The sequence below is a fragment of the Lepus europaeus genome, chromosome 1, assembly GCF_033115175.1.
Source record: "Lepus europaeus isolate LE1 chromosome 1, mLepTim1.pri, whole genome shotgun sequence".
NCBI classification, from domain to species: domain Eukaryota; kingdom Metazoa; phylum Chordata; class Mammalia; order Lagomorpha; family Leporidae; genus Lepus; species Lepus europaeus.
This window is the reverse complement of record NC_084827.1, coordinates 41,803,332-41,831,318: the sequence shown is the minus strand read 5'-3', so window position 1 is coordinate 41,831,318 and position 27,987 is coordinate 41,803,332. Positions and strand designations below refer to the sequence as shown.

The window sequence follows — 27,987 nt, the reverse complement described above, 5'->3', positions numbered from 1 at the left end:
AGTCCAAGATCTTTTATGGTCTGAAACCATAGTGATTCCAACAGTTTGCTTTTTCACTGAGCTGCTTTATTTTGCTCCTTTGGATGGGGATCAAGGGTCTGTTTCCCAGCTCTTGCCAGTGGCTCAGAAACAAACCTTTACCTACTATGTGAAGACAGTAATGTCTACTGAGATTCCTTGTAGGTGTTGTACTTAGTAGGTATTATATTATATCCCATGTGCATAGAGAAGAAAGTGTATTGCCACTGAGGAAGCACTGACAATTAGAAAATTTTTCTCCTTATTAACTTTTTTAAAGGAATTATTTTATTTATTTGAAAGGCAAAGTTACAGAGAGAGAGAGAGGGAAAGACACAGAGAGAGATCAATCTGCCATTGGCTGGTTTACTCCCCAAATGGTTGCGATAGCCGGGGCTGGGCCAGGCTGAAGCCTGGAGCCTGGAGCTTCTTCTGAGTACCACACGTGGGTGCAGGCAACCAAGCACTTGTGCCATGTTGCATTGCTTTCCAAGGCACATTAGCAGGGAGCTGGATTGGAAGTTGAATAGCCAGATCTCGAGCAGGTACCCGTATGGAATGCCGGGGTTGTAGCCAGAGGCTTAACCTGCTATGCCGCAATGGTGGCCCCTATTTTTAAACTTATACTATCTATTTAAATCACTTCCAAAGCAAAATTCATTCATTCAAATCTGAGTATTTTCCAGAATAGTCTTTTTTATTAAAAAAAAAAACTTATTTATAGCCCTGTTTATACGCCTGTGGAACTATGGTTTTGCTATTTTTTACCTATTGAATATTATGGCTAGTGATGAATTAAGCCTGTGATTATAGAATGAATTCAAAGTACATCTTTGCAAAAATTAAAGAAAAAGAAGAAAGGAAGGAAGGAGGGGGACTGAAGGAGGGAAAGGAAGGAGAAGGGTAGAATGGTTATCTTCTTCAAAGTGTATCTATAAAATCTGCTTTTTTATATTAATAAAAAAGTGGAAAAAACTGGTTCATATAATCTACATATGGGCATCAGATCTTAGACACTGTACTTAAGAATCCGTTTAGGCCGGTGGCTCACTAGGCTAATCCTCCGCCTACGGCGCTGGCACCCAGGGTTCTAGTCCCGGTTGGGGAGCTGCATTCTGCCCTGGTTGCTCCTCTTTCAGTCCAGCTTTCTGCTGTGGCCCAGGAAGGCAGTGGAGGATGGCCCAAGTGCTGTGGCCCAGGAAGGCAGTGGAGGAGGGCCCAAGTGCTTGTGCCCTGCACCCACATGGGAGACCAGAAAGATGCACCTGGCTCCTGGCTTCAGATCAGCACAGCGCTGGCCATAGCAGCCATTTGTGGGGTGAACCAATGGAAGGAACACCTTTCTCTCTGTCTCTCTCTCTCTTTCACTGTCTAACTCTGCATGTCAAAAAAAAGAAAAAAAAAGAATCAGTTTAATAAAAGAAGATATCAGTGATTGGAGTATTTATTTGGATTAAAACTTAAAATTTTCTTACAGATTGTACACATTCTATTTTCCATTCTCCTTTTTTTTGTCCCCATTCACTATGATGTTTTCTGACCAGGGTACACATTCCATTTCTGTTTTTTAGGTACACATAACTGGACAATTCAGAGTGACCCAAGTCAAACCTAATTTCAAGAGGTGTTCTCCTTTCCTTTCTCTTCTCTTCCTTTCTTTATATTGCTATCCAGTTCAAAACAATATTTCTACTACTGCATCAATATTGGAAATGGTTTCTTTCATCAACTGAAATTTTATGAGTGGAATAAGAAATTTTTGTTAATAAACACACCTTTTTCCTTTGCTCCATTTTCTCTAACAATATCACAGACTTAAAACAATGAGACAAATGCTCTCAAAAAGCCAATTCTGAATCACCACCCTTAATCAATGGTTAAATGCTATTTTCTTCTTGAGGAAATACAATGCCAGAAGAATGAGACTGAAGTCAAGGGCATCTGACTTCATGAAACACGATCTTTTGAACAAGGTCCACAGAGTCCAGATAAGTATTTTGGATTTTCAAAATGTGCATAGAAGTTAATGTCTGAATAGCAATAGCTTCATAGGTTCAGAGAAGGCAATAAAGACTGTTGATTACATATATATATATATATATATATACATATATATATATACTCACAAATATATACATATATAAGTACTATATATATTTCTAAAAATAAATATTAATTTTAAAGGATATAAACTGATGAGACTGAGATAATAAAAAAAAATCCTCAGAATTGAGTATATCATTTCCCAAAACACTTTTACTTCCGTATCATCATTCCCAAAAAGAAGGCCTATCAAAGAAAATGACTGGATGTATCTAACTGATGACTTAAAGTAGAAACTTTTTGAAAGACTCTATTTACGTAGCATTTCACTGTCTTTATTTTCCATTTATACACAGATAGTTCATACAGAAAGCTACTGTCAAAATCTTCATGGTGGTTATATGGTTCCCAAATAGCATTCCTACAATTTTTCTTATATATAGGGATATGTGAGCTTGTCATATGACCTTTCATGTGGTTAGGAAACATTTTTTTAAAGAGGTTTTATTATAAATACTGCTTTGGATATTGTAGGTGTTATGTTGCAAAGTGTTCTGTCTAAAATGCTATTGTCTGTCCGAGAATAAGACTAGAATTTGGTGCAGGGACAAGAAAACAAATTGAAAACATATGCAATGTATCCACTATTTTTATTAAGTAAATGACAAAAAGTAAGCCTAGACCAGCTTTTGTCAGTAGGAGGGACATGCCAAGTAGAGAATGGTTGCCTGAAAATCAAAAAGATGATTTTAAATTCCTCTCCAATAAATTCCAACATATTTTATCTTCTATTTGATAAATAAAAAGTTTAAATATGTTGGAAATGGTAACTGATGATTTATTTAAAATTAAAGGAATACAGAAATAGCAACAGAAGAAGAAACATGGACTACTTGTGTGTTTATTTAGAATTTACAAATTCAGTCCTGACAAAGATTTGGAAACCATGTATAGCCATGGCATTTTTCAGACATGATTTTTTAGTTTCAAAGCCTAAGTTTAAAAATCCATTATTTAAGATGACATAGTGTTCACTGCCATTCAGAAAGATGGTAGTAAACAAATAGGCTCTTGTTGTCCTTTTTGTTTTTTGTGAAAGCAATAGCAGTCTCTTTTGTGTCACTAACTAAACTGACTTCCAAAACAAAGAGGTAATTTAATGGGATTCCTAAACCATGTTAATCCAGATTAACCCTGTGGCAGCTCTTCTTTATGCAACATTTAGCCTCTGGAATAGTGCATTTCTGGCCAAGAAACCTATAAAACAAATATCATTTGTAATATAAAGATAACTTTTCTCAGCTGATGTTTGTATACTGGAAAGGAGTATGGAGTAATGGGGTTGCCTCAGTAGAGCTGTGTGACCTTGGCAATGTTAATTTGCCCAAAGTTTCTTAGAACCTCATCTATAAAATGGGGATAAATCAAGACTCGATTAGGGTAGTTATGATATAATGGATGTAAATTAGGCACCATAGCAATCTGGTTTAAGAACAAGGAGCTGAAAACAGACCACAGTCTGTGAAAGCTTGAGCCTTGTCTATTTTGTTGACTATTGTATTTCCAGAGTTTAAAATGGGTCTTAGCACATAGTATGTACCCAATAAATATTTCTTGAGTGAACAGAATCAAAGAAACCTTGGCTCTAGCATTTCTTGATTATGTAACTTCTTGGTAACTAGTTACTTCTTTATTCTCAGCTTCATAAAGTGAGGATGAAAGGAACAGAGTGTAAATGCTTGGCATATTAACTAAAATTATTAGTGTAATCTGAATAAAGCCTGAGGAGACTGGGCACTCAATACATGACAACTTATTTTATATTTATATATACTTCATTGGAATTTATAATTAATATTCTGCATACTTAAAATATGTTAGTAATGATGTTGTTAGTCAAAGAAACTTCTGGTTTTATAAATACGCATTTAAAAGTTTTGAAAATTGGTTCAACATTAGGCATCATTATCATTTTAAAGCACATTTGGAAAAGGGCATCTACTCACAAATTAAAATTATGCTGTTTAAAAGTACTTTCTCAGATAGTCACCTTTTACCATTAAAAATCATTGTAAGTGATAAGAAGAAATATTCTTTGATCATTCATCAATGAAAGCATTTTGAAGAACACAGGAAGAACAGCTGAGCCCACTAATTCACCAGTGGCGAGAACAACAGAAAAAAAAAAAAAAAAAAAAACCCTCATGTTTTAAGTGCAGAACTTCTAAAGGACTGAGCCATTTAAACTACCTTGCAATACCAAGTAAATCGATAAATATTTCAAAATATTATTGCATAGAAGACAGATGGACTTTCCCTTACCTTAATTCAAAGTCCATCATATACTGAAAGCTAATGTGTCAAGTGCTGATAGTGTTCCCCCCGGTTATTCAGAAATAAGTGTAAAAATATACATATGTATTAATTTTCTTTTTTTTTTTTTTTTTATTTTTATTTTTTGACAGGCAGAGTGGACAGTGAGAGAGAGAGAGAGACAGAGAGAAAGGTCTTCCTTTGCCGTTGGTTCACCCTCTAATGGCCGCCGCGGTAGCGCGCTGCGGCCGGCGCACCGCGCTGTTCCGATGGCAGGAGCCAGGTGCTTCTCCTGGTCTCCCATGGGGTGCAGGGCCCAAACACTTGGGCCATCCTCCACTGCACTCCCTGGCCACAGCAGAGAGCTGGCCTGGAAGAGGGGCAACCGGGACAGGATCGGTGCCCCGACCGGGACTAGAACCCGGTGTGCCGCCGCCGCAAGGCGGAGGATTAGCCTGTTGAGCCACGGCGCCGGCCAAAAATATACATATGTATTAATTTTCTACACAGGAACAAGGGTCCTGCTCCTTTGTTTCCCTGCATTCAGGGGATAGAATCCAGGAAAGGTCCCACGGAGAGTGGGTGTGACCTGCAGGAGAGGGACTTCAATTTTGCTACTCCAACAACACTTTCCCTCTGGCTCTTTCACCTTCCTTTCCTATTACTCTGCCTCTCCTTTTATTTTTTTTAATATATTTATTGACAAATAAAAACTGTATGCACTGTATTCTTAAAAATTGCTGACAATGGATTTAAAATTTTTTTTTCTAAAGATTTATATAAGAGAGAGAGGCAGTGAGCAAGTTTTCATCCATCCACTGATTCACTCCCCAAATGCATGCAACTTCCCAAATGTCTGGATCAGGCCAGGCGGAAGCCAGAAGTTAGGAACTTCATCTGAACCTCCCACATGGGTGGCAGGAACCTAAGTACTTGGGCCATCATGCTGTGGGGTAGCCCCTAGCTAGGTCTGGCACAGGCTCTTATCTGGACATGAGGAACAATTTGAGGAAAGGAAGGAATGGTGAGCAGGGAAGATTCTTCTAAAGCAAAACCACATGCTCAAGAATGAGTACAGGCAAGCTTGGGAGAAAAAAAAGCAGCTGACAGTGCCTTTTTCAAGTGTTCTCACCATACACAAAAAAGGTCAAGTATATGAGATAATGCAGTTCAGCTTGTTCCAGTCATTCCACAATGTGTGTGTGTATACATATTTCTATCTTGTTCCTTTTAATCTTGCTCTCTGTTACCAGGACTCTGCTTCAGGGTTGCCTCTGGGTCACACCTTGTTTTAAGAGCTTCTTAATCCTTACTGCATAACCACACTGCCCTGTCTCTGACTCCAGCTCTGCCACATTCACTTCTGGGGATTTTTGCAGCATAGAGTTGGTTCCTATCAGGATTTTTTGGGATAGCAACAACAGAGGTGCTCACTGCTCAGTGATGGTGGAAATGTGGACTTTTGTCAAATGTCTTTAAGGAATGGAATGGGGCATTCCAGAGCCAAGGTGAAAGCAGGCAGAAGTCAGGGACAGAAGGAGGGAAAAGGAAAGCAGAGTGGAACGTGGGCAGAGAGACAGGAGACTTCCGTGCCAGTAGGAAGGAGTGCAAGTGAAGGGCCAGCCCACTCTGCACTGGGGCGCCTGCACTCATCACACGGAAGCCTGAGATTCGGAGGCAGCTTTTCTGAGGCATGGAAATGAAGAGAAACCTGGCGCAGGATGCAGGGTGGGCTGGGGTGCCACGGCCTGTGGGGAAACCTTCCATAGCAGCTAACCTGATGCTGCCTTCGCTACATCCTCCCACACTGATCCCTCATGGTCACGTTAGCCCCAACCTAGACATTTCATTCCCCTTGACTTCTGGGTGAGTCTCCCTCAGCACCAGCTTGCTCGCCACAAATCGAACTGTCTCCTCTGGTTCGTGTGAATTTCCCACTTCATCCTATCTCTGCTAATACTTACACTTTACATTGACCCTTCTCTCAAGCAGTAAGGAGGTTGTAAAAAACAAACAGAAAAAGGCAATCCTTTGCTCGCCTTTCAAAAGCACTAACTTTCCAGCATAACCAAAACTAGGCAGTTAGTTCCTAGGCTTCACCAACTAACGGATACTGCCGTGATCCAGACAGCAGCCGCCCAAGCAGCTCCCAGACATCCAGGGACCGGGTCTTGGTAACGCCACTTCCTGTTCCCCGAATGCTCTGTTTTCCAACATTCTCTGTGGTGCTTCTTTTTACGTCTTAGGCCCTACACCAAGCTTACCTTCTCTGAACAGCATCACAAAATTCAAAAATTACCAACTACTAGTTCACAATTACCATCCTCTTCCCTCACAGGACAGTAAGTTTTGAGAGCCGGTATAGAATATTCAGTCTTTCAGTGATGACACTGTGTGACTGACTACAACAACAGAACTGCTTTGCTGGACTCTCTCAAGGCCAGTCATGGCTCCATTATTTACTATACTGTACACCCAGAGTCCTGGTTCTGTCCTCCAAAGTCCCTTTTCTTTACATATCCAAAATGTGACACAGTTCAAAGAAGAAAGTTAACCTCACAATCACAGAGAAAGAACGTGTGTAACTGCATTATTGGGAAGCACTTGCTAAGGACACAATTTTTTAATCAACTTACACTCCCTTCCTTCTATTATTCGCACAAAGCCTTATTCCTCCTATACATACAATAAAAATTTAAAAAAAAAAACTTGCCATTTCCTTGTTCTGAATATCAGTTGCTCCAAGTCAATGCATGGCCTCACTTCTAGAATTTATATATTTAATTTCTGGGCTGCAATGATGTCATGCTGTGCTCATCAAAATAAAAAAATATGTTTCTTGATATAAATATAATGAGGAGTTTTCCATCGGTCACATTTGAAAAACTCTACTATGACTGTCTCTTTACCAATTAATTTATAAAAATGTTCTTTGTGTCATTGATTTTAGCAATAAAACAATAATGCAAGAGATTCTTATTCTTTTTTTTTAACTTAGAACGTTTGCTGAGAGGTGAATGCCAGTGATTCATTTTCTGCAAAACACTATTTTTTCTCATCCATGTTGGTGTCAAGCAGAGCACCAAATAATTACCTGATTATATATTCCCTGGGCCACACGTATCAGAGTTTCCAACTTCACGTGAGAATTAAATATTGGCATGTGGTAACATTTCAATTTCACAACAGACTTCTGCCTATGGAGATCTAAGTCATAACTCACTCCAGGTTGGGAAAGGAAATCCAGTTTTAATATTTTTCTTGAATAATCAGAGTTTACATATTTGTATATACTGTCAACACTGAAAACTTCAGTTTCTGCATTCTTTTGTCTCTAAGGTTTATAGAACTCTGAGGGAATAAATGTTATTCATGTACTATATTTGTAGTTTTTTTTCTTTCTAATGAATTTTGGTTGTCTTGTACACATCAATAATTTATTTTTAGGGTAACATGGTTAACTTTGGAGTTCCTTTAAGAAAGGCTAATCTACTCCTAGAAATAAAGAAAAAATAAAGCTTTATTGTTGAAAAAATAAATAAAAATTTTGTATTTTAGAAAGAAATAAGAAAGAAAAAGATTAGATTGCGCGTCACCACAGAGTTGAGGATTAGCCGTTCAGTTTCCTTGGCAAGTCATAAACATGTCAATCAGCAGATATAATGTAATGTAATAAAAGGAAGTAGAATGAACTATACAAAACAGATTATTTTAGAAACACCTGAACTCAGGGTCAAATGCTTAAACCTTTTTCTTTTGTGCTCAGCAAATATTTTGCTTTAAATTGTATCCTGGGGCCTGCGCTGTCGTATAACAAGTAAAGCTGCGGCCTGCAGTGCCAGCATCCCATATGGGTGCTAGGTGGAGACTCGGCTGCTCCACTTCCAATCCAGTTTTCTGCTATGGCCTGGGAAAGCAGTAGAAGATGGTCTAAGTCCTTGGGTACCTGCACCCACGTGGGAGACCTGGAAGAAGCTCCTGGCTTCAGATCGGCCCAGCTCCACCATTGTGGCCATTTGGGGAGTGAACCAGCAGATGGAAGATCTCTCTCTCTCTCTCTCTCTCTCTCTCTCTCTCTCTCTCTCTCTTTCTCTTTTTCTCTCTGCCTCTCTGTAACTCTGTCTTTCAAATAAATAAATAAATCTTTAAATATATATTGTTGTAACCTATTTAACTGAACAGAATAGTAGGCATTTCTGGGAATGTAATAATTTGGTCTTTGAAAGAGCTGGATAAGCATCCAATAATAACAGCACATGGCAATTTGCCTTTTGAGTCACAACTATAATAGATGTGACAATGGAACTATTTAATTCATTTTTGATTTATAGTTGTAATCTAGGAACAGTAACTATTAAGGCACCATTCCATTCCTCTCTGAAAAAGAAAGGAGGTACTACCAGAAACAATAAAATTTCATGTTTTTTTTTTTTTTCCACCACATCTGCTCTTGCTATATCACTTTTATTCTGCCATGACCTTTACGGAATGGTGAAAACAATAAATACACTCACTCAATGAAGTAGACTTCGCCCTTCTCTGTGTAGGCCATTTCCCAGTTATCAGGCAATGGGTCCGAGTCCTCACTCTCTTCAGGCTTCGTTGGCTTTGTATCCTCCATGTGCTCCTTCAGCTCCTCAGGCTGACTGTACACTGGTGCAGGATAAGGCTGGGAGGGGGTCTCCCCTGAGGCACCTGCACTCTTGTCTTCCTGTTCACTGGATTCTGTAAGAGAATGGGAACACGTGGTTAGTCACTCCAACCATGGCCACTTGGCAATGAGTATGGAGTACGCTGCACCAGGGGATATACCCTTTGAATGCTAATAAAAAATATTTTCAGAAAAAGAATACTTGCAAACAGCTCCAAAAATGATCACTAGGTCCATTTGTGTTCTCATTTCATTGTTGTTTACCTAACTTGAGATTTATTATTTCTAATTTTTAAACAGAGTTATTTATTTATTTAAAAGGCAGAGTTACAGATAGACAGTAGGAGACAGATCTTCCATCCACTGGTTCACTCCCCAAATGGCTATAACACTCGAGACTGGGCCAGACTGAAGCCAGGAGCCTGGAACTCCATCTAGTCTCCCGCATTAGTGGTAGGGGCTCAAGTACTTTGGCCATCTGCTTCCTTTCCAGGTGAATTAGCAGGGAACAGGATTGAAAATAGAACATCTGAGACTTGAACTGGTGCCCATAGAGGATGCCACCATGACAACAGTAGCTTAACTCACTGCACCACAAGGCTGGTTCCTGAACTGGAAGTTAAAAGATGGAATGTAAGGACTATTCTACAACACAGGTGTGGTAGATAGAATAACAGCCCTAAAGATGTTCATGTCCTAATACATGGGACATGGGAATGTTACTTCGCACAGGAAAACATTTGCAATTGTGATAAGTTAAAGGCCTGGAGACGGGGGAAGCAATCTTTGATTGTTCAGTCAGGCTCCACGTAACTATAATCCTCCTTAAAAGTGGAAGAGGGAAGCAGAAAAGGAGAGCAAGAAGGGATGTGATTCCTAAAGAATGACGTAGAGGGATGCAATGCTGATTACGTTGAGGAAAGAAAAATGGATGTAAAAGCCAAGAAAAATGGGACTACAAGCCAAGTTGAAGCTGGAAAAGGCAAGGAAATGAATCATTCCTAGAGACTCCAGGAACACTGTCCTGCCAACACTTTGCTTTGTGCCCTTTGAGACCCATGCTAGACTCGTACTTACCAAACTGTAAGATAATACATCTGCATTGTTTTAAATCACTAAATTGTGGTAATTTGTTACAACAGCAATAGAAAACTAATACAACAGAACAAAAACTAAGAAGAATACCTCGCTTAAGAGCAATGAAAACAAGTCTCGGGCACAGACTGAATACCCCTAATATGAAAATAGCAGGAGTTCTAGAATGAGACAAAGGAAGCCAAGGGGAAGAAATAAGTCAATAAGTGGTATATAACAAAAGTAATGTAAGGTCGAAGCACCCAACTACAGACTGATGTGGTTCACTAAATCTACGGTCAGATTAATGAAACATGTAGATCCTTGAACACACATAGTTGTAGTTTCCAAACTACCATGTTAAAGAGTTTCATCATCAGCTTCCCCAATGAATAAAAATGATTTCTTAGGAGGAACACAAAACAGAAGATCACCAGACCTTTCCTTATTAATGCCCTATATTCAAAAGATAGTAAGGTAATAATTAGACTGGCCTGAATTTAATCAACTCTGCCAACAAAACATTAATCTAATCCAAAGAAAGTTACTTTTGAACATACAAAAGTTCTGAATGTACACTACCCACGTATCTTAAATCAGGACAACATCTGAATTATCCTGGGCACACATGATGAATGATCAGGGCAGAAATCTCAAGATATGGGGAAAAAAAAGGAAAAAATACAAGGTAAGAAGAAATGAGTCCTGTATAATATAGTGAAATGTAAATGGAAGATTATCACATTTCTGGAAATTTGTAATATACGCTATCAAAGACAGATTCTTGAAAGAGATTAAAAATATATGGAGCACCTACCAAGGCCTGAGTCTTAAACTTCTATCTGAAGATGGCCCAGGCTCTATAAAGACATTATGAAGTTCTCATTGGGTGATATATCAGAGAGTGAGTACATATCATTTTCAAGGTTACTTTTTCATCAGATTGAATTATTGGGCAAATATTTTGGTCAAGGCGTAGGCTTAATTCTATAATGGAGATATTTTTAAACCATCCTATAATGTGTATTTTGTCTAAGCTATTCAGTATTTTTTTTTCTTCCAATATGCTCCAAATGTATAGTTTTTTATATAATTTTAAGTGTAATAAGTGCATTCTAAAGAGAAAGATAGTCCCAGAGTCACAGGCAAAGAAATCTTCTTTTCAATATTTGCAAATATGATCACATCAGAGACTTCATTCAGAGAAATACAGAGATAAATAAGGGCTGGGTTAAGCAAGGCCCTATAAAGCATGCTCAGAACTTGGAATTGTATCCTGAGAACAAAGAGAAGGTGTTGCTATATCTTACTCATGGAGATGACAAAATTAAATGCTCATTTTCCATGAAGACCCTCCTGAATATTCTGGGGGATTCAAGGGTGGGACCAGTGGACGGTTTTAGAGCAGCAGGAAGTTAATTTTGTACTCCAGACAGCAGATGGTGGTGGTAGGAATGTTTAGAGTGTAGGTTTTATATTATTTTTAAAAATGGACAAATAAGGAAAAATGGTAAAGCTGGTGTGTGGTGAAGTTATTCACTGAGATAGAGACAGTGGTGGTGAGGAACAGAATTCTGGGGTGAGGAGAAACCTATGGATACAGTTTGGGGCACACTGAGCTGGAGTTCTACACTAAAGTTACATTGATGTCACCTCTAGGAGTTTCTAGCTAGAAAGAATCAATCTGAAAGAGTACAGCTTACCCTACAGCTAGACTGCATTGTAATTTAAACCAGGAGAAAATGAAATTGCCGAGAGAGCCAGGGTGAGGAGTGGAAACAAGAATTCCAGAACAGTTATTTGAAGAACCCTAACATTGAGCAGTCACTGAAAGAATTGGCAAAAGGAGATGAGGAAACAGCAGCCATGAAGGCCATGGCAAAACCAGTAGAACTTAACACCATTAATGCCAAGCCAAACACCTGTCTGTGGCCAACGCTTCTGAAAAGTCCAGCAAGGCAAGGGCAAGGCATCTACTGAAATTATGAACATGGCAATCACTGGAGTACTATAGGTGTAGAAGTGTACAAGCCAGATTAGAATGGGTTACAGAACAAAGGAAGAGAAAATATAAAATATGTGGGTGGAGGCAGGCCTATTAATGGCTGATCTGTACAGTGATCTGCCCTCAAGGAGACCCAACAGGCCAGTCCACTGCAGTGGCTTTCAATGTGGTAAGCCTGGGCTTCAGCAGAGGTCAGCTTGTGAAGAGCCCTGGCAGCTCTGCCAAGAGTTGGATCACTGGAAATGGACCTGCCCTGGAGTCGAAGGATGCCCAGGTCAGAGCCACAGATCTTATTGGCTCTAAGCTGAAAAGCCCTTCACTCAGCCCAACTTCCAAAGGGACCACTGCAGCTGAGGGTGTGGTCAAGTAGGGTCAGCAACATTGCAGGCAGAACTGTAAATTTCTTGTTAGAGATGCCACCTGCCTTTACCTGGCCAGCTCTCCTCCCAGGCCAGCCAAGTAATGAAAGTCAACAGAGTGCGTTTCCCTAGGAGGTTCACACCTCCCTTAGGATATACCCCATGTGAAGAGATAGATAGGTCTGGGCCTCTGAATTTACAAGGCCTAAACCCACCAGATTATTATCAAGCCCCTTCTATCAGGTTCTATTTGCCTCTCAATCAGAAAAATTACTTGTAGCTTAGACAGCACCTTTCTTAGCTCCTCTAATAATGACTCTGTCCTTTGTTCTAGGCCCTGTCTAGTGCACTTGGGCCTCATTCCTTTGTAATCATAACCTCTACTCTACCACCAATGGCTCTACTCCCAACCTGTGTGTACTGATGGTCCTCTTCCCCACTTCATGCTGTATAATTGTTCAAACCTGGTAAATGCCACTCTTAGGATCCTTGATTACTATCCTCACTCTCTCTTTTATGACCTTGTCTAAATATGATCAGAGTCGGCAAACTTGGAAGGCTTCCATAGCCTTGGCAACTCATGACGACAGCCTAGGGTGGTTACTGGCGCCATAAACTAGAGTGTCAATTTGTTGGGTCAACAACAGGAGCCACTGTGCACTTGCTCCTCATGTGGGATCTCTGTCCTTAATGTGCTGTACATTGTGATTTAATGCTATAAATAGTACTAAAACAGTATGTTTCACTTTGTGTTTCTATGTGGGTGCAAACTGTTGAAATCTTTATACTAAATTGATCTTCTGTATATAAAGAGAATTGAAAATGAATCTTGATGCAAATGGAAGAGGAGAGGGAGCGGGAGAGGGGAGGGTTGCGGGTGGGAGGGAAGTTATGGGAGGGGGAAGCCATTGTAATCCATAAGCTGTACACTGGAAATTTACATTCATTAAATAAAAGTTAAAAAAAAAATGTGGGTGGAGAGTTCATTCAAGAAGCTTACCTATAAACAAATGTTTTTTCCAACTACATAATACTATTAATTTCTCAAGAGAAATGTAAGATTTTCTTTTAAAAATTTGTAGAGTTTCTGGAGAAACCTTTAACCCTGTTTTTTATTTATGTGTCAGATTCCCGAGCAAAGTTCTCCCAGTTTATCTAACTCATTTATGTATTCATTTCTTTATTCCTACTTAATTGGCCAATGCTTACACTAGAAATCATGGAATTAATACTTACATTGTGCAGGTTAATCTGAGAAGAGTTTAATAAGGGAGACAAAAAGATCTTTTTAATAGGCTATTGTGCATTGGGTTGAGCGAGAAGCAATAAATGGCATCTGCTTCCTCCATCTGAACAAGGACCAGACACGAGTGGGGCAAGTGGAGAACCACAGCATTCCCACATTTACTATTCATAAAGGCTAGTTTTAAGACGTAGTTTACAATGAAATTCCAGGGCTTCCAGAGAAACTCAATCAGAACTGTTTATTCACTGGCAGTGCTGAACTAAGACAGCCCTCCCCCCCACCCCCCCATGCAGAAGCAGAACCTGCTCCTAGAAGAGCAGAGTAGAACATTAGAAGGAAGAAAAAGGGGAGTTGAGCAAAGAAAGCCCAGAATCTTATTACAAGTTGTCTCACTGAGATAACTCCCTTTACTTCTTGTGGGCTGAGCAAGCCACATTGCCAGTAGGGTTCAAACTCATTTCTCTCCTAGACATACATGGCAACCCAGGGGTGGAGCAGTGGAATATGTTATATATAATGAGTCCCACAGTAAGGATTTGTGAAATGATACCCAACCACACTAAAGAGTTGTTTGAAATTTTTGAGAGACAGTGTAGCAAGTAAAGAACTTAAGGCAGCTGTCTGAGGAACTCAAACATTTCATACTCAAGGAGAGAAGGAACTAGACTTTTATTTCCTATTTTACTACAAATGGCATTAACAAACTCAATAAACATTTCTTGAGAGCCTACTAAATGCCAAGAACCAAGTTCAACAATGTGCCATAAAGGAGAATACGATCCAAATACTGAATAACTGTTTGCTAAGGTGGCCATAAGGAAATACCACAAATGGAGTGGCTTAAACAAATACAGTCTCACAGCTCTGCAGGCTAGGAGCCCTACATCCAGGCATAGGCAGGGCCAGGGAAGGAACTGTTTCAGGCTCCTCTTCTGGCTCTCCTAATAGTTCCCTGGCTTGTGGCAATGCAACCTCAGGCTTCACATGATGTTCTGCCTGTGTGCATCGGAGTTCCAGCTTCCTCTTACAAGCACACACTTACATATGATCAGCAGCCCATTCTAGTTTGGTACGACCTCATCTTAAGTAATTAAATTTACAATAATCCTGGGGCTGATGTTGTGGTGTGGCATGCTAAGCCACTGCTTGCAATGTAGGCATCCCATACTGGAGTACTGGCTCAAGCCCCAGCTACTCCACTTCTGATCCAGTTCCTTGCTAACATGGCTGGAAAGGGAGTGAAAGAAGGCCCAAGTGCTTCTGTCACTACCACCCATACAGAAGGCCAGGATGGATTCCTGGCTTCTCCCTTCAGCCTGGCCCAAACCTTGCTATTGCAGCCAGTGGAGGGAAGATCGATTCTCTCTCTCTCTCTCTCTCTCTCTCTCTCTCCAATAAATAAAAAACATCTTCTAAAAATGTGCAATGATGCTATTTCCAAATAAAGTCATATTTCTAAATGGTGGAAGTTTGGATATCAGTATAGGAATTTGGTGGGCAGAGTGGAGGATGCAGCAGAATCCAATGTGTAAAATGGCTTATTAGATTATTTGTTCATCTTATAATTAACTGAGTCAGTATTTACTTTGTATTGAGTTGCAAGTTACTATTCCATTAAGTACTGCCACATCTTAGCTGTTCCCTTGATTAATAAGGAAAATAGAAGTTATGTTGACTGCATTTTGGATAATATGATGTTGTCTGTCTTCTGAATGTGGCTTAAATTTTTAAAAACAAATATGTATATTGGGTACTGTGTAAGTAGCTAAGAAATTGCCCATGAAGAACAGATACTTAAACTAATAAAGGAAGGGAAAGAATAAGGAATTACATGCCAATCATGGTGCATGTGTCAAACATTCCTGATAGTACCCCCAGCCCCATGGAGTTCGAATTAGAAGCACACACATGCAAGCATGACTTCACACACATTATATATATATATATATATATATATATATATATATATATACACACACACACACACATATATATATGTCAGATTTGTGGCTTGAGAATCTCTGAACTATTCAAATTCTGACTAAGGAGGACCCAAATAATCCGTGCATATTTTATTTTTAGAGCAGTGTGAAACAATTTCCTGATTAGGAGGCAGCCATGTAAAATTATCCATTTTGAGTTCTAAGACACATGGCTCAGTATAGTTTTATTGTTAAATCTAAAAATGATATTTTCTGGATATATGTAAAACATATTTCTTCCTTAAGATGCTATCCAGAACAAACACTGGCATTTTTCTAAGCATTCTACATTGTATTTCTATTTCACTAAGACATCTTGCAAACCAGAGCAAAGACTGTTTTATCTGCAATCACAAAAGAAACACTGAATATTTCAATAAAAAGGAATGCTTATTAAGGAATGATAATGATGAAAATTTTCCCTGGAAACAGGGCTGTTTAAATTCTTAGAAATAATATGGAAATATTGTGGCATAAAACAGACATTTATAACATATGGGTGTAATATTGTAAACAATGGGCCAGAAAAACCATATTTTATCTATACTTCTACTGGGATTTTGCTTATTTCCTTCTCCCCATAAGAAATTTCAGAAAAGCTTGAAAAACACTGCATACTACAGGGACAAAAGGCCACTTAATTGGGAGAGGGTAAAATGTATGCAATTTTGTAGTCAGATCAGTCCTTACAAACTGCATGCTCTCGTCTGGTCTGAGGTTTTGATATTACAAAAATATGAATAGTGGCAATTTCATTTGTTTCCAAGCTTATTGCACTTCCAGGATCTAACACATGGCCTTTCAGATGCAGGACAAAGCCTAACTCAGAATGCCATGGCTTTGAATGCCCCCTCTCAGTTTCATTAAAGAACAACCAGGAATCAAGATAAAAATGATTTCAAGAATTCCAATTTAATGCCTTATCCATATTTTCATTTGATGTAGCAAAAATGAAGCATTTGTTTTTAAGATAGATAGGAAATTTTTTATTTCATTTCTATGAAATTTGAATTTCCAAAATTTATTTCATTCTATGAGAGTGTTTTTCTCTTTATATTTCCAATGGCTATTTTATTAAATCCAGTATTTTTTTTCCTCCTTGTCTTTCTGTTATTTCTCTGGAAATAAGTATGACTGAAGAAATAAGCATGGCTGAGAAAAAAGGATTTTTAAGGAGAGAGAATAGGAATAATTTGAGATTTAACACAATTTTACCTTTCCATTAGCAATTCTCAGCAACAAACACTCTCCACAGGAAACAGTAGTAGAATGCAATTGCTAAGGCTGGTGTCAGACCACTTGGGTGTGAATCTGTCCTATGCTGTGTGAAATTGAGCAAGTTATTTAATCATTCTGTGTATGCCTCAATTTCATTAATGGTGCAGTGGGGAAAACAATATTACCTATCTACAAAAATTAGATGGGACAAGTACATATCATGCTTAGAACAGAAAACTAAGAGAACATAGTAGGTGTTCAGTGAACACTATATATTATCATTGGGTTCTACTTAGAACACTAAACAAATTGAGTAGTTAAATTAGCCAAGCAATCCAAATGATTCTGCCTACAGAAAGAAGAAGTTTGGTCAATTTTCTGTGATTTTTTTTAAAGGACTTTAAATGTTTTCAAAAAATCATGAAAGGTTAACAAAGACAACACAGGAAGGTAAGACTTCTTTAAGAAAGAAGTGTGCATAAATTGAGGTTTTCTTCCTCAATGGAGATGTGCAATGAGTTAAACTAGTTTAAAGGAGAAAAAGTAATCCTCAGAAGCCACATTTTCCCCGAGTTCTGTTTGTTCTCCAGAGTTTTTGCATTTCCTTGCCTGAACAATAGGGTTTGCTACTGACCTTGGTACCACTTTTGCATCTCTGAGGGTACAGATTTAAAGTAGAATTCGAAGAACAGCTTCCCACTGTTCTCTCAGCCCAAGGCTAAGATAATACCTGTGGGCCAGCCTTGACTTTCAAGTCTGTCTACAGTTGACCACCCCTGGCTCTGGTTTCTGTTCCTTTGTGGTAGGGGTCACAGTGGTATACATGATCAGTGCTGAGGACTTCCCGTGTGTTTTTCTAAACCCAAGAAGTCCTTCTAAAGGTATATTCATCAAATGACACAAGGCCTTACTGTATTTTGTAGGAAGACTTTTTGCTTCACTATGGGAAGCCAAAATTCTTAGTTAGAATTGTATCCTTGTAATTGATTCTTTAGATGAAAGAATATGATTATTGAGTGATTATTGAGTATTTATTACCTTATGTCTAATATAATTTATTTATAAGGTTATACAATTCTTTTTGATCACAGCCATGTGATGGATTATATACTACAGCAAACAGTGGAGAACATGCTGTGTTCAGAAAGGAAGCAATAAGATAGTAGCCATCTGAACTCTACACAGTCAGTTCATTAAAATAAATCAAAATTGTAGATTATTGCTCAAAAAGTGCTCTTGAAGTAGACAGGCATACAGGTTAAAATGGATTAGGTTTGTGAGCTGGAAGACCACACCTTCACCACACCCCTGTGTGACCTCACATCCCTACCTGGCCATACCTAAGTGCCCACTGGCCAATCAGGTTAATTAACCACTCCCCTTTGAAAGTGGATTAAAAGCCTGGGACAGAGCCAGGGTGCCTCTGGCTCTTTCCTCCATATCTCTGGCCCTGGCCTCTTGCCAATAGGGGGCTCTGAGCCTCCAGGGCCCGTGGCCTTCGGGCCACCTGCCCCATGCTTCCTGGCCTAGATGCTCTTCCACGTGGCTGGTTCCTGGTACTCGGTATGAATCCAGATTTCCCCTTCTCCTTAGACTGTACTAAAGCCCTTACTCTCCTATGCATCTTTCGCACTGAATAAAAGCTTAAAATGTACCATGCTGCCTTGTTCATTTATGCCAGTATTAAGAATTCTTCTCTAAATATTATGCAAGAACCTACTTGGGCTTATTAATATTGGGGATTTATTAATAAGCATATGGTGATATTGTATGGCACCCCAAATTCCGATAACACATGTGGCACCCCAATTGGGACTTCTGGGGAACTTTAAGAGGCCACATTTCCTATATAATTTTAAGGAGTCAAATTCCAATATCACTGTGACCAATTATTTTTTTTTAACTTTTAAACCTTTTAAAACAAGAAGAGAATCTAATATGGGTGTGAAAGAACATTCACATTATATAATTAAATTTTGCTCATCATCTTAAAAAAGTTACTTTTTTGCTACAGTAAACTTAAAATATTTTTATGCCACACAGCACCTAGGTCAGAGCACCTAGGTCAGATACCCAGAGCCAATTATATCAGCTCTCTGCTACCTGCAGACCTGTGAGGCAGCAGTGATATCTCAAGCGACTGGGTTCCTGCCACCCACATAGGAAACCTGGATTGATTTTCCAGCTCCTGGCTCTGGCCCAGCTCTGGCCATCTGGGGACTGATCCAGTGTGTGGGAGCTCCCTGTCTTTGTGCGTCTCAATCTCTCCCCCAGCCCCATCTCGTCAAATAAATATGTGACAATTTTTAAAAAGATATGAAAATGAGGAGGAGTGGGAAATAAATATATGTATACATATACACTCGCACCCCTACATTTTTGAAATGGTAACAAATATTTCTCTGTATTATTTGAGGCCAAGAAAGAAATTTAAGTCTATAATAAAATATTAGAACTAGGGGAAATGAGTAAAAGTTAACTATGTTTCTGGTTTTTTAGATGATACAATAATTGAGGAAGCAGGAATCCCCAATCTTGTGTAGAAATTATTTTTATTTATAATATTGATGAGCAAATTATATCTCACCTATTTAGAGGGCTAGCCAAGCAATGAGAATTACTAAGGAAGCATATTCAGCGCCTCAAAATTACTTTTATCTAAATGTAAAACCAGCAATGGTTGCAAACTGTTTGCAGAACTAAAAGAACAATATGGAAAATGATGAAAATAGAAAATTCAATGTCTATGAGTGAAATATGACAAGGAAAAACATTTCCTGAGATATTAAAAAACTAAATAGCAAAGAATAACTAGAAAGATTTGTAGAGGAACTTATTTTCCATCAATAGAGGAGAAAAACAGCTGCCTTAGTTTCTTGCTTCTACAATATTTAATTTTTAACACTTTAAAAATATAACCAGAATGCAACAATAGCAATGTAATTAATCATCATAGCTCTACGTTGTGTGATTTTCATAATTACTGAATTCTAAAGACATTTTTCATATGGAAATAGCCTCCAATCTTCAGCAAACTTTGGGGTGAGAGAAACTGATATAAACATTGAAAATATTCAAAGATCATAGCAAGATCTGAAGTAAAATATAGGACACGGTACATACAATATTTCTTAGAGCTTCCTTTCAAAGTTCTGAAAAAAAAAAGTCAGGAGAATAGTTCTATATGAAACATCATCTTACCTTCTGAAGTTTCAAGAACTTCAAAGAGACAGCAGGAGAAAAAGGAGACTTTGTTTAATTTTCATTTTGATTTCATTCAAGTTCTGTTCTTTGGGGCCAAACTGGAGTCAAGGTACTTTTGTATAGGAGTAAGAAGCCAATTAGGACATCAGACTGCTATCCCCGGCGATGGAGTCATGGAGAAGGGAGGGCTGCACAAAGGGACTACACCCAGGACCTTCCTTCTATAGAAGGCCGGCCCCAGCCAGAAATAACTAGAGCTATCTTTGACAGCAGTCACTGGGATTTCAAGGGAAAATTATAAGCGCTTCTCTGAGGAGAAGTATGAGATAGAGAAAACAGAGACATAGACTAACCTCAAACCTTAGAAAACAGATGATTATGAGCTGAACAAGGCATAGATTAAGAATGCCTGAGAATATACTCTGGTTTCTCTTCAGATCAAATAAATCTTTCACCTTTTACTAAAGATTTCCATGAAGAATGCCTGGCAAACCTGAATAAACATAGGTATTAAAAATTTTTTTATTTACATATGTGAAACTGAGAGAGAGAGGGAGAAAGAGAGGGAGACACTTAAAAACCATTTATTTGTGAGGAGATAGAGCTCTCCTTTGCTTGTTTATTCCTCAGATGCCCACACCAGCTGGGGCTGGGCCAGGCTGAAGCCTGCAGCCAGGACCCCAATCACCTAGGCCCTCACCTGCTGCACCCCATCTGTATTAGCTGGGAGCTAGAATCACAGGGAACAGAGCCAAGAATGGAACTCAGACACTGAAAAAGGATGCAGGCATCCCAACTGGCATCTTAACCCCTAAGGCCAAATTTCCACTCCCAGACCTAAGCATCCAACAGTCCACAGGCTTTCTCTAAACACTGTATAAACGTGAGGTCTGACCCTGCATGTCTCAATCAAGTATGAGTCTCTCACCATTACATAAATGCTCACAGAAGTAGAAAACCTCCACAGAGGTTGTGTGCAGGCTCTTAGAAGTGCTGAATCAGACGGCGGGCATGGGGAAGTTCACATAAATGCATTGCTTTCTGTGCCACTGAAAACTGAGTCTGTCTTGATTTAGAATGACACCTCTGACACCAGTCACAAGTTTATTTCTAAAGGGTGTATTTCTAATTATTGCTTGCTAACCACAAACTCTAATGTGAACACCTAGTTACTTTATATTCACAACCTGGACACTCAGAGCATTTCATATTAGGCCAGTGTTATCATTCAAATAATTCTTTCAAGAACAGATGGAATGCTCCTCATCGATAAATGGGACACCTAATTTTAGAAGAGTACTTTAAAATTGCCCAAGAAATTTTCCCAACCAATGGGGAGATAAAACTCAGTACTGTATTTGGGAACAAGGTCATAAAATTAAGCTTCCTAAAAAAAAAAAAAAAAAAAAAAAAAAATTGATGAAGATGTGGGAGAATATACAAGTCGTAGTCTCTGTGAACCCAGAGAAAAATAGGCAGGGATTAGGCACTGGGGTGGTTTTAGAGTGGGGCATTATTCACAGGAAAACAGCGAGATTCACTATGGAGGGCATAATTCTTCTGACAGTGACAGGATCGCATTCACAGGTCCAGGACTGATGGTGCATGCACAGCCAGCGTGCCAAGCAGCACAGGACCTGGCTGCGGGGCCCTAATGGTGAACTGAGATCATTGCCGAGGACACTCGGTGACCACATAAGGGACACTCTGTTTGCTCTCTGGGAGCTGCAGTTCATTTGCACTAATTGCAGGCCTGGGGGTCTGGAGAAGGCAGCTCTGTGTGCACATACTGTATTCCCTTTGTTGGGGAAGGTAGCTCTCACGGGCCCTGTTTTTCCTGGCATTGTGTGTGTCTGTATTAACTGAGAGATTTAACTGCTCTTAAAATATATGTGCATTTCTAATTCTTTGCACTAGGCTTACTAATGGCTAGTGAGAGGAAGCTACAAGATAATAGTGAATTACTGTCCGGAAAAGTTCAGCAGATAACTCATGAGATAAAAGAAATCCAGGAAAGCTTAACCCAATTATTCTGGTTTACAAGACTTTCTTTTCTGAAGAAAAGTTGATTCTGTTAAAAAAATTGTATCTACGAATTTATCATCTATATTTTTTAACATTTTGAAAGTTGGGGAGATTCGATGATTCTCACCTCAGAGAATTTATTTTGAAAAGTATCTTTCTGCATAATTTTCCTTGTACAACTTTCAGTAGAATACAGGAAATCTCATATCTTTCAAATTTAGGAAACACCGAATACCGTAAAATAAGTACAAAGAAATTTAATCATATTGATCCAGTAAAGCTTTCACATTTTCTATTTAAAGGTTAGTTGGGACTGATGAAAACTAAAGAATTTCTAAGTACTTGAAATATTTAAAGATGTATACCAGAAACAGGTGTTTAGCCTAGTTAAGATGGCCACATCCCAAATAGGGGCACCAGTTTCAATTCCTGGCTCTGGCTCCTGATAATGCAGATAATGGGAGATAGTGTAGATGGTTCAAATAACTGGGTTTCTGTCACCCATGTGAGACTTGATTGCATTCCCGGGTCCTGGCTTTGGCCCCAAACTAGCCCTGGCTATTGCAAGTATTTGGAGGGTGAATCAGCAGATACGATGCTAGCTTTCTCTCTCGCTCTAGCTCTCAAAAATAAATAAAAATTAATTAATTAATGATATATGCTAATGACTGAGACATGAAAACTGAAAATTAAAAGCAGTCATCCTTCTAATAATATTTACAGTGTATATGGGAATGTCAGGCATGTACATGATGAAAAATTACCTGTAAGTATTAGGTTAAGTAATACCTTCCAAATGAATGAAAAATGTAAATTGTTTTATAGTAATTCAGAAGGACAGTTTCAATTTTCCATTGTGGAACTATCAAGATATCCTAGAGAATGTCAAACATTTCATTGGATTTACAATAAAAGAAGTGCAGATTGGAATGTGGGAATGGCCTCATCAAATGGGTAAAAATGTGAGTGTGGCTTGTGGGAGTTTATGCAGGTTTTAATGGAGAACCCAAGGTGTCAGGGATGTTCTGGCCTATGAAGGAGACCCTGTGTAGTTTCTTAAGGAACCTGAAGCAGTGGAAACAGAAGGTCATTCTGGCTTTGAGAAGGATGCTTGTGTGACCAACTGCTTGTTCTGGATGAGGAAGAAGAGGTGTGCAGATCAGCCAGCGGGCTGTCGTCCACATGTCACTCAGTACGACAGTGTTGTAGGGCACTGCAGAGATATTTGGAAAGGAAGGATGAAATCAAAAGGCCCAAAGATCTTTTGTGCCTAACAACAAATATCAAGCCTAGGGGAGAAAAACATCGAAGCTAAGAAATGAGGTATACCACTCTGTGAGTCAGTTTGCTTGTTTGTGGAGTAAGAATTTGACTGAACTGCCTTGCAATTAATTTGAACAAGAAACACTTAGGTGGGCAGCAGCTAGGAATACAGCTCTGAAACACAGGAGAGCAGTGAGGGCTGCAAGTAAATCTACATCATTTGAAGCCTTGGGGCTGGATGCCAACTCTGACAAGATAAATGAAAGATTAAGATGCCTAAATATGGGTGAGGGTAATGTCATGGGAATCTGGATTTTCAATGACCGTAAAGATGGAATCTATGAGACAATGTAAGGATTTATTATCCTTACAAGCATGAGACCTAATACCACTGCCATGAACTCAGTGAAGGATAAACATAATGGAATACAATGGAAATCAAATATAGGGAGCCGTAGCAAGGTGATTTACCATATGGAGGTCAGAACTCTGCCCTCAGCTTAGGGAGGTGCTGGTAAGAGGATGAGATGAGGTACTACTGGGTCCAAATCTCTACTCTACTGTTAAGGAACTCTTACCTCTGTTAAAAGTAACAAGGTTTCAGTATCTCCTTCACAAAATAGATACATTATTACTTTGAAATTAGAGATAGTATATGTGCTAACTGTCCCGGTTATTGTATGCATGGATTATAGGAACACTGCAGTTCTTTTTAAACCTATTTTTATTTTTAAATTTTTCATTATTGACAAGGATAGAATTACCTTTCTAAGGATAGAATTATATTGATTTTCATCACCTAGGCGATTTATGGCAAAGAGAGAAACCTTTCTAACCTGTTTGAGACTCTGAAAAATCATTATATACCTTTTCTAGGAGCTATGAGCCAAATCCATGTGTATGGTATAATTCTGAACAGAAGGTTGGAACTTTATATAACATTTTACATAAAATGTCTTATGTGAATTTTCATTGATAATGATTGAAGAACTTCATGGCAAGCTTAAATATTTAAAGGATATCACTGGCTTTATATAGATACATGTTGAAAATAGAAAAAGAAAAATTCAGTTATAAGTGTATCCCATAGTTCAAGGGAGGAAAGTTGAAGAAAATAGGTAATGAACATAGAATGAAGAATCCTCTTAAATCTTTATTTATGCAGAGAGAATAGATCATTTTGGGAAAACATATTAGGAGCCAAAGATTGGTAGGCTTGTTGCTTACATATAATACAGAATATAATAATAAAAAAGAGAGTTTTTTTGACCCAACAGAAAAAAGTAAATTTACTTGCACATAATTTTCAGAAACAAAAGCATGATAAGTGTTTGGTAATTAGAAGTTCATGATGTCACTTCTCAAAGAGGTACTGGTAACACAGATATGTGTCAACATGTCACTAAGAAACATATTTATACTTGTATTTAGTTATATAAGGCTCAGGGTAGCACAGCTGCTAGGAGCATGGGTTCTGGGCCCAGACTTTCTATATCTGAATTCCAGTTATTGGAAAAGTTATTTAGCATTAGTGTATCTCAGCTTCCTAATCTGTAGAATTGGGCAGTTAGATTAGTTAAATGAAATTAGTTAGTTCCTAACACATGTTATGCATCTGAAAGAGGTTAGTGATTATATTATGTATTAATTATATCATCAACATTCCTTTGTAATGAAATAAGATTATCAAAATAAGCTTTTTGAGGTCGGCGCTGTGGCGTAGCGGGAAAAGCTGCCTGCAGTGCCAGCATCCCATAGGGGCACCAGTACAAGTCCCAGGTGCTTGACTTCTGATCCAGCTCTCTGCTATGGACTGTGAAAGCAGTAGAAGATGGCCCAAGTCCCTGGGCCCTTGCACCCACTTGGGAGACCTGGAAGAAGTTCCAGGCTCCTGCCTTCAGGTCAGCCCAGCTTTGGCCGTTGTGGTCATCTGGGGAGTAGACCAGAGGATGGAATACCTCTCTTTCTCTATCTTCCTCTGCCTCTATAACTCTGCCTTTCACATAAATAAAAAAAAAATTTTTAAAAAGATTATATGTTTAAAAAAATAAGCTTTCCTTATTCTCCAAATATGGTTCATTATTTCAATATTTATGTGTACCCCATGTTTATAGCAGCTCAATTAGCAATAGCTAAGATATGTATTCAACCTATATGTCCACCAACTGATGAGTGGTTAATGAAAATGTGGTCTATATATACATGTCAGAATACCACTCAGTCATAAAAAGAATGAAATTCTTTTTTTTTAAACAACAAAATGGATGTAGCTGGAGACCATTATCCTTACTGAAATAAGTTAGACCCAAAAGTACAGATGTACTGTTTTGTGGTAGCTAATTTGTAATAGCTAACATACAGAGAACAAAAAAAACTTTATAGATATGAGAAAAATTGGAAAAAATTATGTTCTGAATTGACATATGAAATTGTTATTGCTGATGGCTAGTCAATACAGGACAATGTTAGCTAAATTTAACCAACAATTTCCCCCTAGTCTTTTTTGTTTGTTTGTTTGTTTGTTTTGACAGGCAGAGTTAGACAGTGAGAGAGAGAGAGACAGAGAGAAAGGTCTTCCTTTTTCCGTTGGTTCACCCCCCAAGTGGCCGCTATGGCTGGCGCGCTGCGTCGAGCTGAAGTCAGGAGCCAGGTGTTTCTCCTGGTCTCCCATGTGGGTGCAGGGCCCAAGCACTCGGGCCATCCTCCACTGCACTCCCTGGCCACAGCAGAGAGCTGGCCTGGAAGAGGGGCAATCAGGACAGAATCTGGCGCCCCAACCGGGACTAGAACCTGGGGTGCCAGCGCTGCAGGCAGAGGATTAGCCTAGTGAGCCGTGGCGCCAGCCCATCCCCCTAGTCTTTGAAATCTCCTGTTTCTGGTGAATGTGTATAGGAGGAAAATAAAAAGCAGGACAAAGATTTTATACAGGAGGGGCAGGTGTTCAGCTGAGTGATTAAGAAACCAGCATCTTGGATCAGAGTAACTGGGTTTGATATCTGACTCTGGCCACTGATTCCTATTTCTCACTAATGCAGATTCCAGAAGGCAGCAGTGATAGCTCAAGTAGTTGGGTTCCTGTCACTCACAGGGGAAACTTGGTCTGAGTTCCCAGGTTCTGGCTCCCTGGTCCCCAGCTTAAGCTCAACCCAGTCCCAACTGTTGTAGGAATTTGGGGAGTGAACCAGTAGATGTTTGTTGCTCTCTTTTGCAAATAAATAAATTTTATAAAAGATTCTCTAATAAAAATAAAAAGAGATGAAGTTCAATAGGCAAAAAGTTAAGAAAACATATATAAGTGGAGGCCAAAAAAATATCCAAACTCTCTATTGGATAAATAAAGGAAGAAAAAAAATTTTTCAAAGATGAGAGCTGTCAAGAGATTTCTAGTAAAAAATGATGGACCAATTTTTTGTTGGATGTTATTCAGTCCATCTTGGAACACTAGGTGAAGAGCTGTCTAATTTGTCTCTCACCTCCCACAACAGAAAAGAAAAAGGCGGTAGAACGCCACTTGCCCAGCAAGAGCTACTGATTGAAACATCTGTTGACTCCCAGAAAACCTAGAGTTGTTCTCTGCTGAGGTGCCCAGGACAGCCAGATGATGAGGGCAGGTGAGCAAGAGCTCAAACCAGTCCATTGTCTTTGGGGCACACAAATACCTCCTAGCCAGAAAGCATCTCACCCTCAGGTCTAATGTATGAATAGGACAGAATTGGTACTTTCTAGCTAAACTATGCCCTTCCAGTTAAACATACTTATAGCTTAAGAATCTGTGGATCCAAAATGCTTCATGTTATTTGTCCTACACAGATGAGAAATGAATTAAACATCAACATCTGACCTTAGCCAGGGCCATCTATTTTATGCTGTTAACCACAAGGTATCATCCAGTAGGAAGCTGTATAACTGTTCTCTCACCCCTAACTTTTGCTCCTTTTGTGGTTACAGCCTGAACTCAGCTAAGTTGCTTTGCTTCTCTCAAAAATCAACCAAGAAAACTATTTTCCATCAACCTAATTTACATCAATTTTAGATACTTCCAAATCAGCAAAAAGGTAGTTAACTAATTGCACACACATTTTTATGGTAGGCAAGTCATATTACTTACTTATCACATTTAGCACCTGTATATCTAGAAGTCAGTGATACCTTGGGACACAGACATGGTTTCACCCGATGGTATTCATGGGGCAAAAGGTCCGCATCTGAGTAATCAAGATGACAGTACCTTTTAATATTTTGTCTCCTGATTGGCACACATTAAATTTTGGTTTTCTTATGTTCCCTGAAGAACAACATTTGTGCAGGTGTTTTGAAGAAAGAAGATATAAAGTGGGCCCGGTGCTGTTGCATAGCAAGTAAAGCTGCCGCCTACAGTGCTGGCATCCCCTATGGGTGCCGGTTTGCGACCCGGATGCTCCAGTTCCAATCCAGATCTATTTTATGGCCTGGGAAAGCAGTAAAAGATGGCCCAAGTACTTGGGCCCCTGCAACTGCGTAGGAGACCCAGAAGAAGCTCCTGGCTCCTGGCTCCTGGCTTCAGGTCAGCCCAGCTCTGGCCATTGTGGCCATCTGGGGAGTGAACC

General features: G+C 39.1%; 1 protein-coding gene and 1 pseudogene across 1 annotated transcript in view; one reads left to right on the top strand and one right to left on the bottom strand.

The window, feature by feature from the left end:
* Positions 1-27,987, bottom strand: part of MAGI2 (membrane associated guanylate kinase, WW and PDZ domain containing 2) — a 1,616,214-nt gene that overhangs the window by 532,487 nt on the left and 1,055,740 nt on the right. The window contains exon 5 of the mRNA XM_062210835.1: positions 8,889-9,099. Within this exon, the coding sequence (XP_062066819.1) occupies positions 8,889-9,099 (211 nt within the window). The remainder of the gene's footprint in view (positions 1-8,888; positions 9,100-27,987) is intronic.
* On the top strand, positions 20,531-20,653 carry LOC133768390 (U5 spliceosomal RNA; annotated as a pseudogene).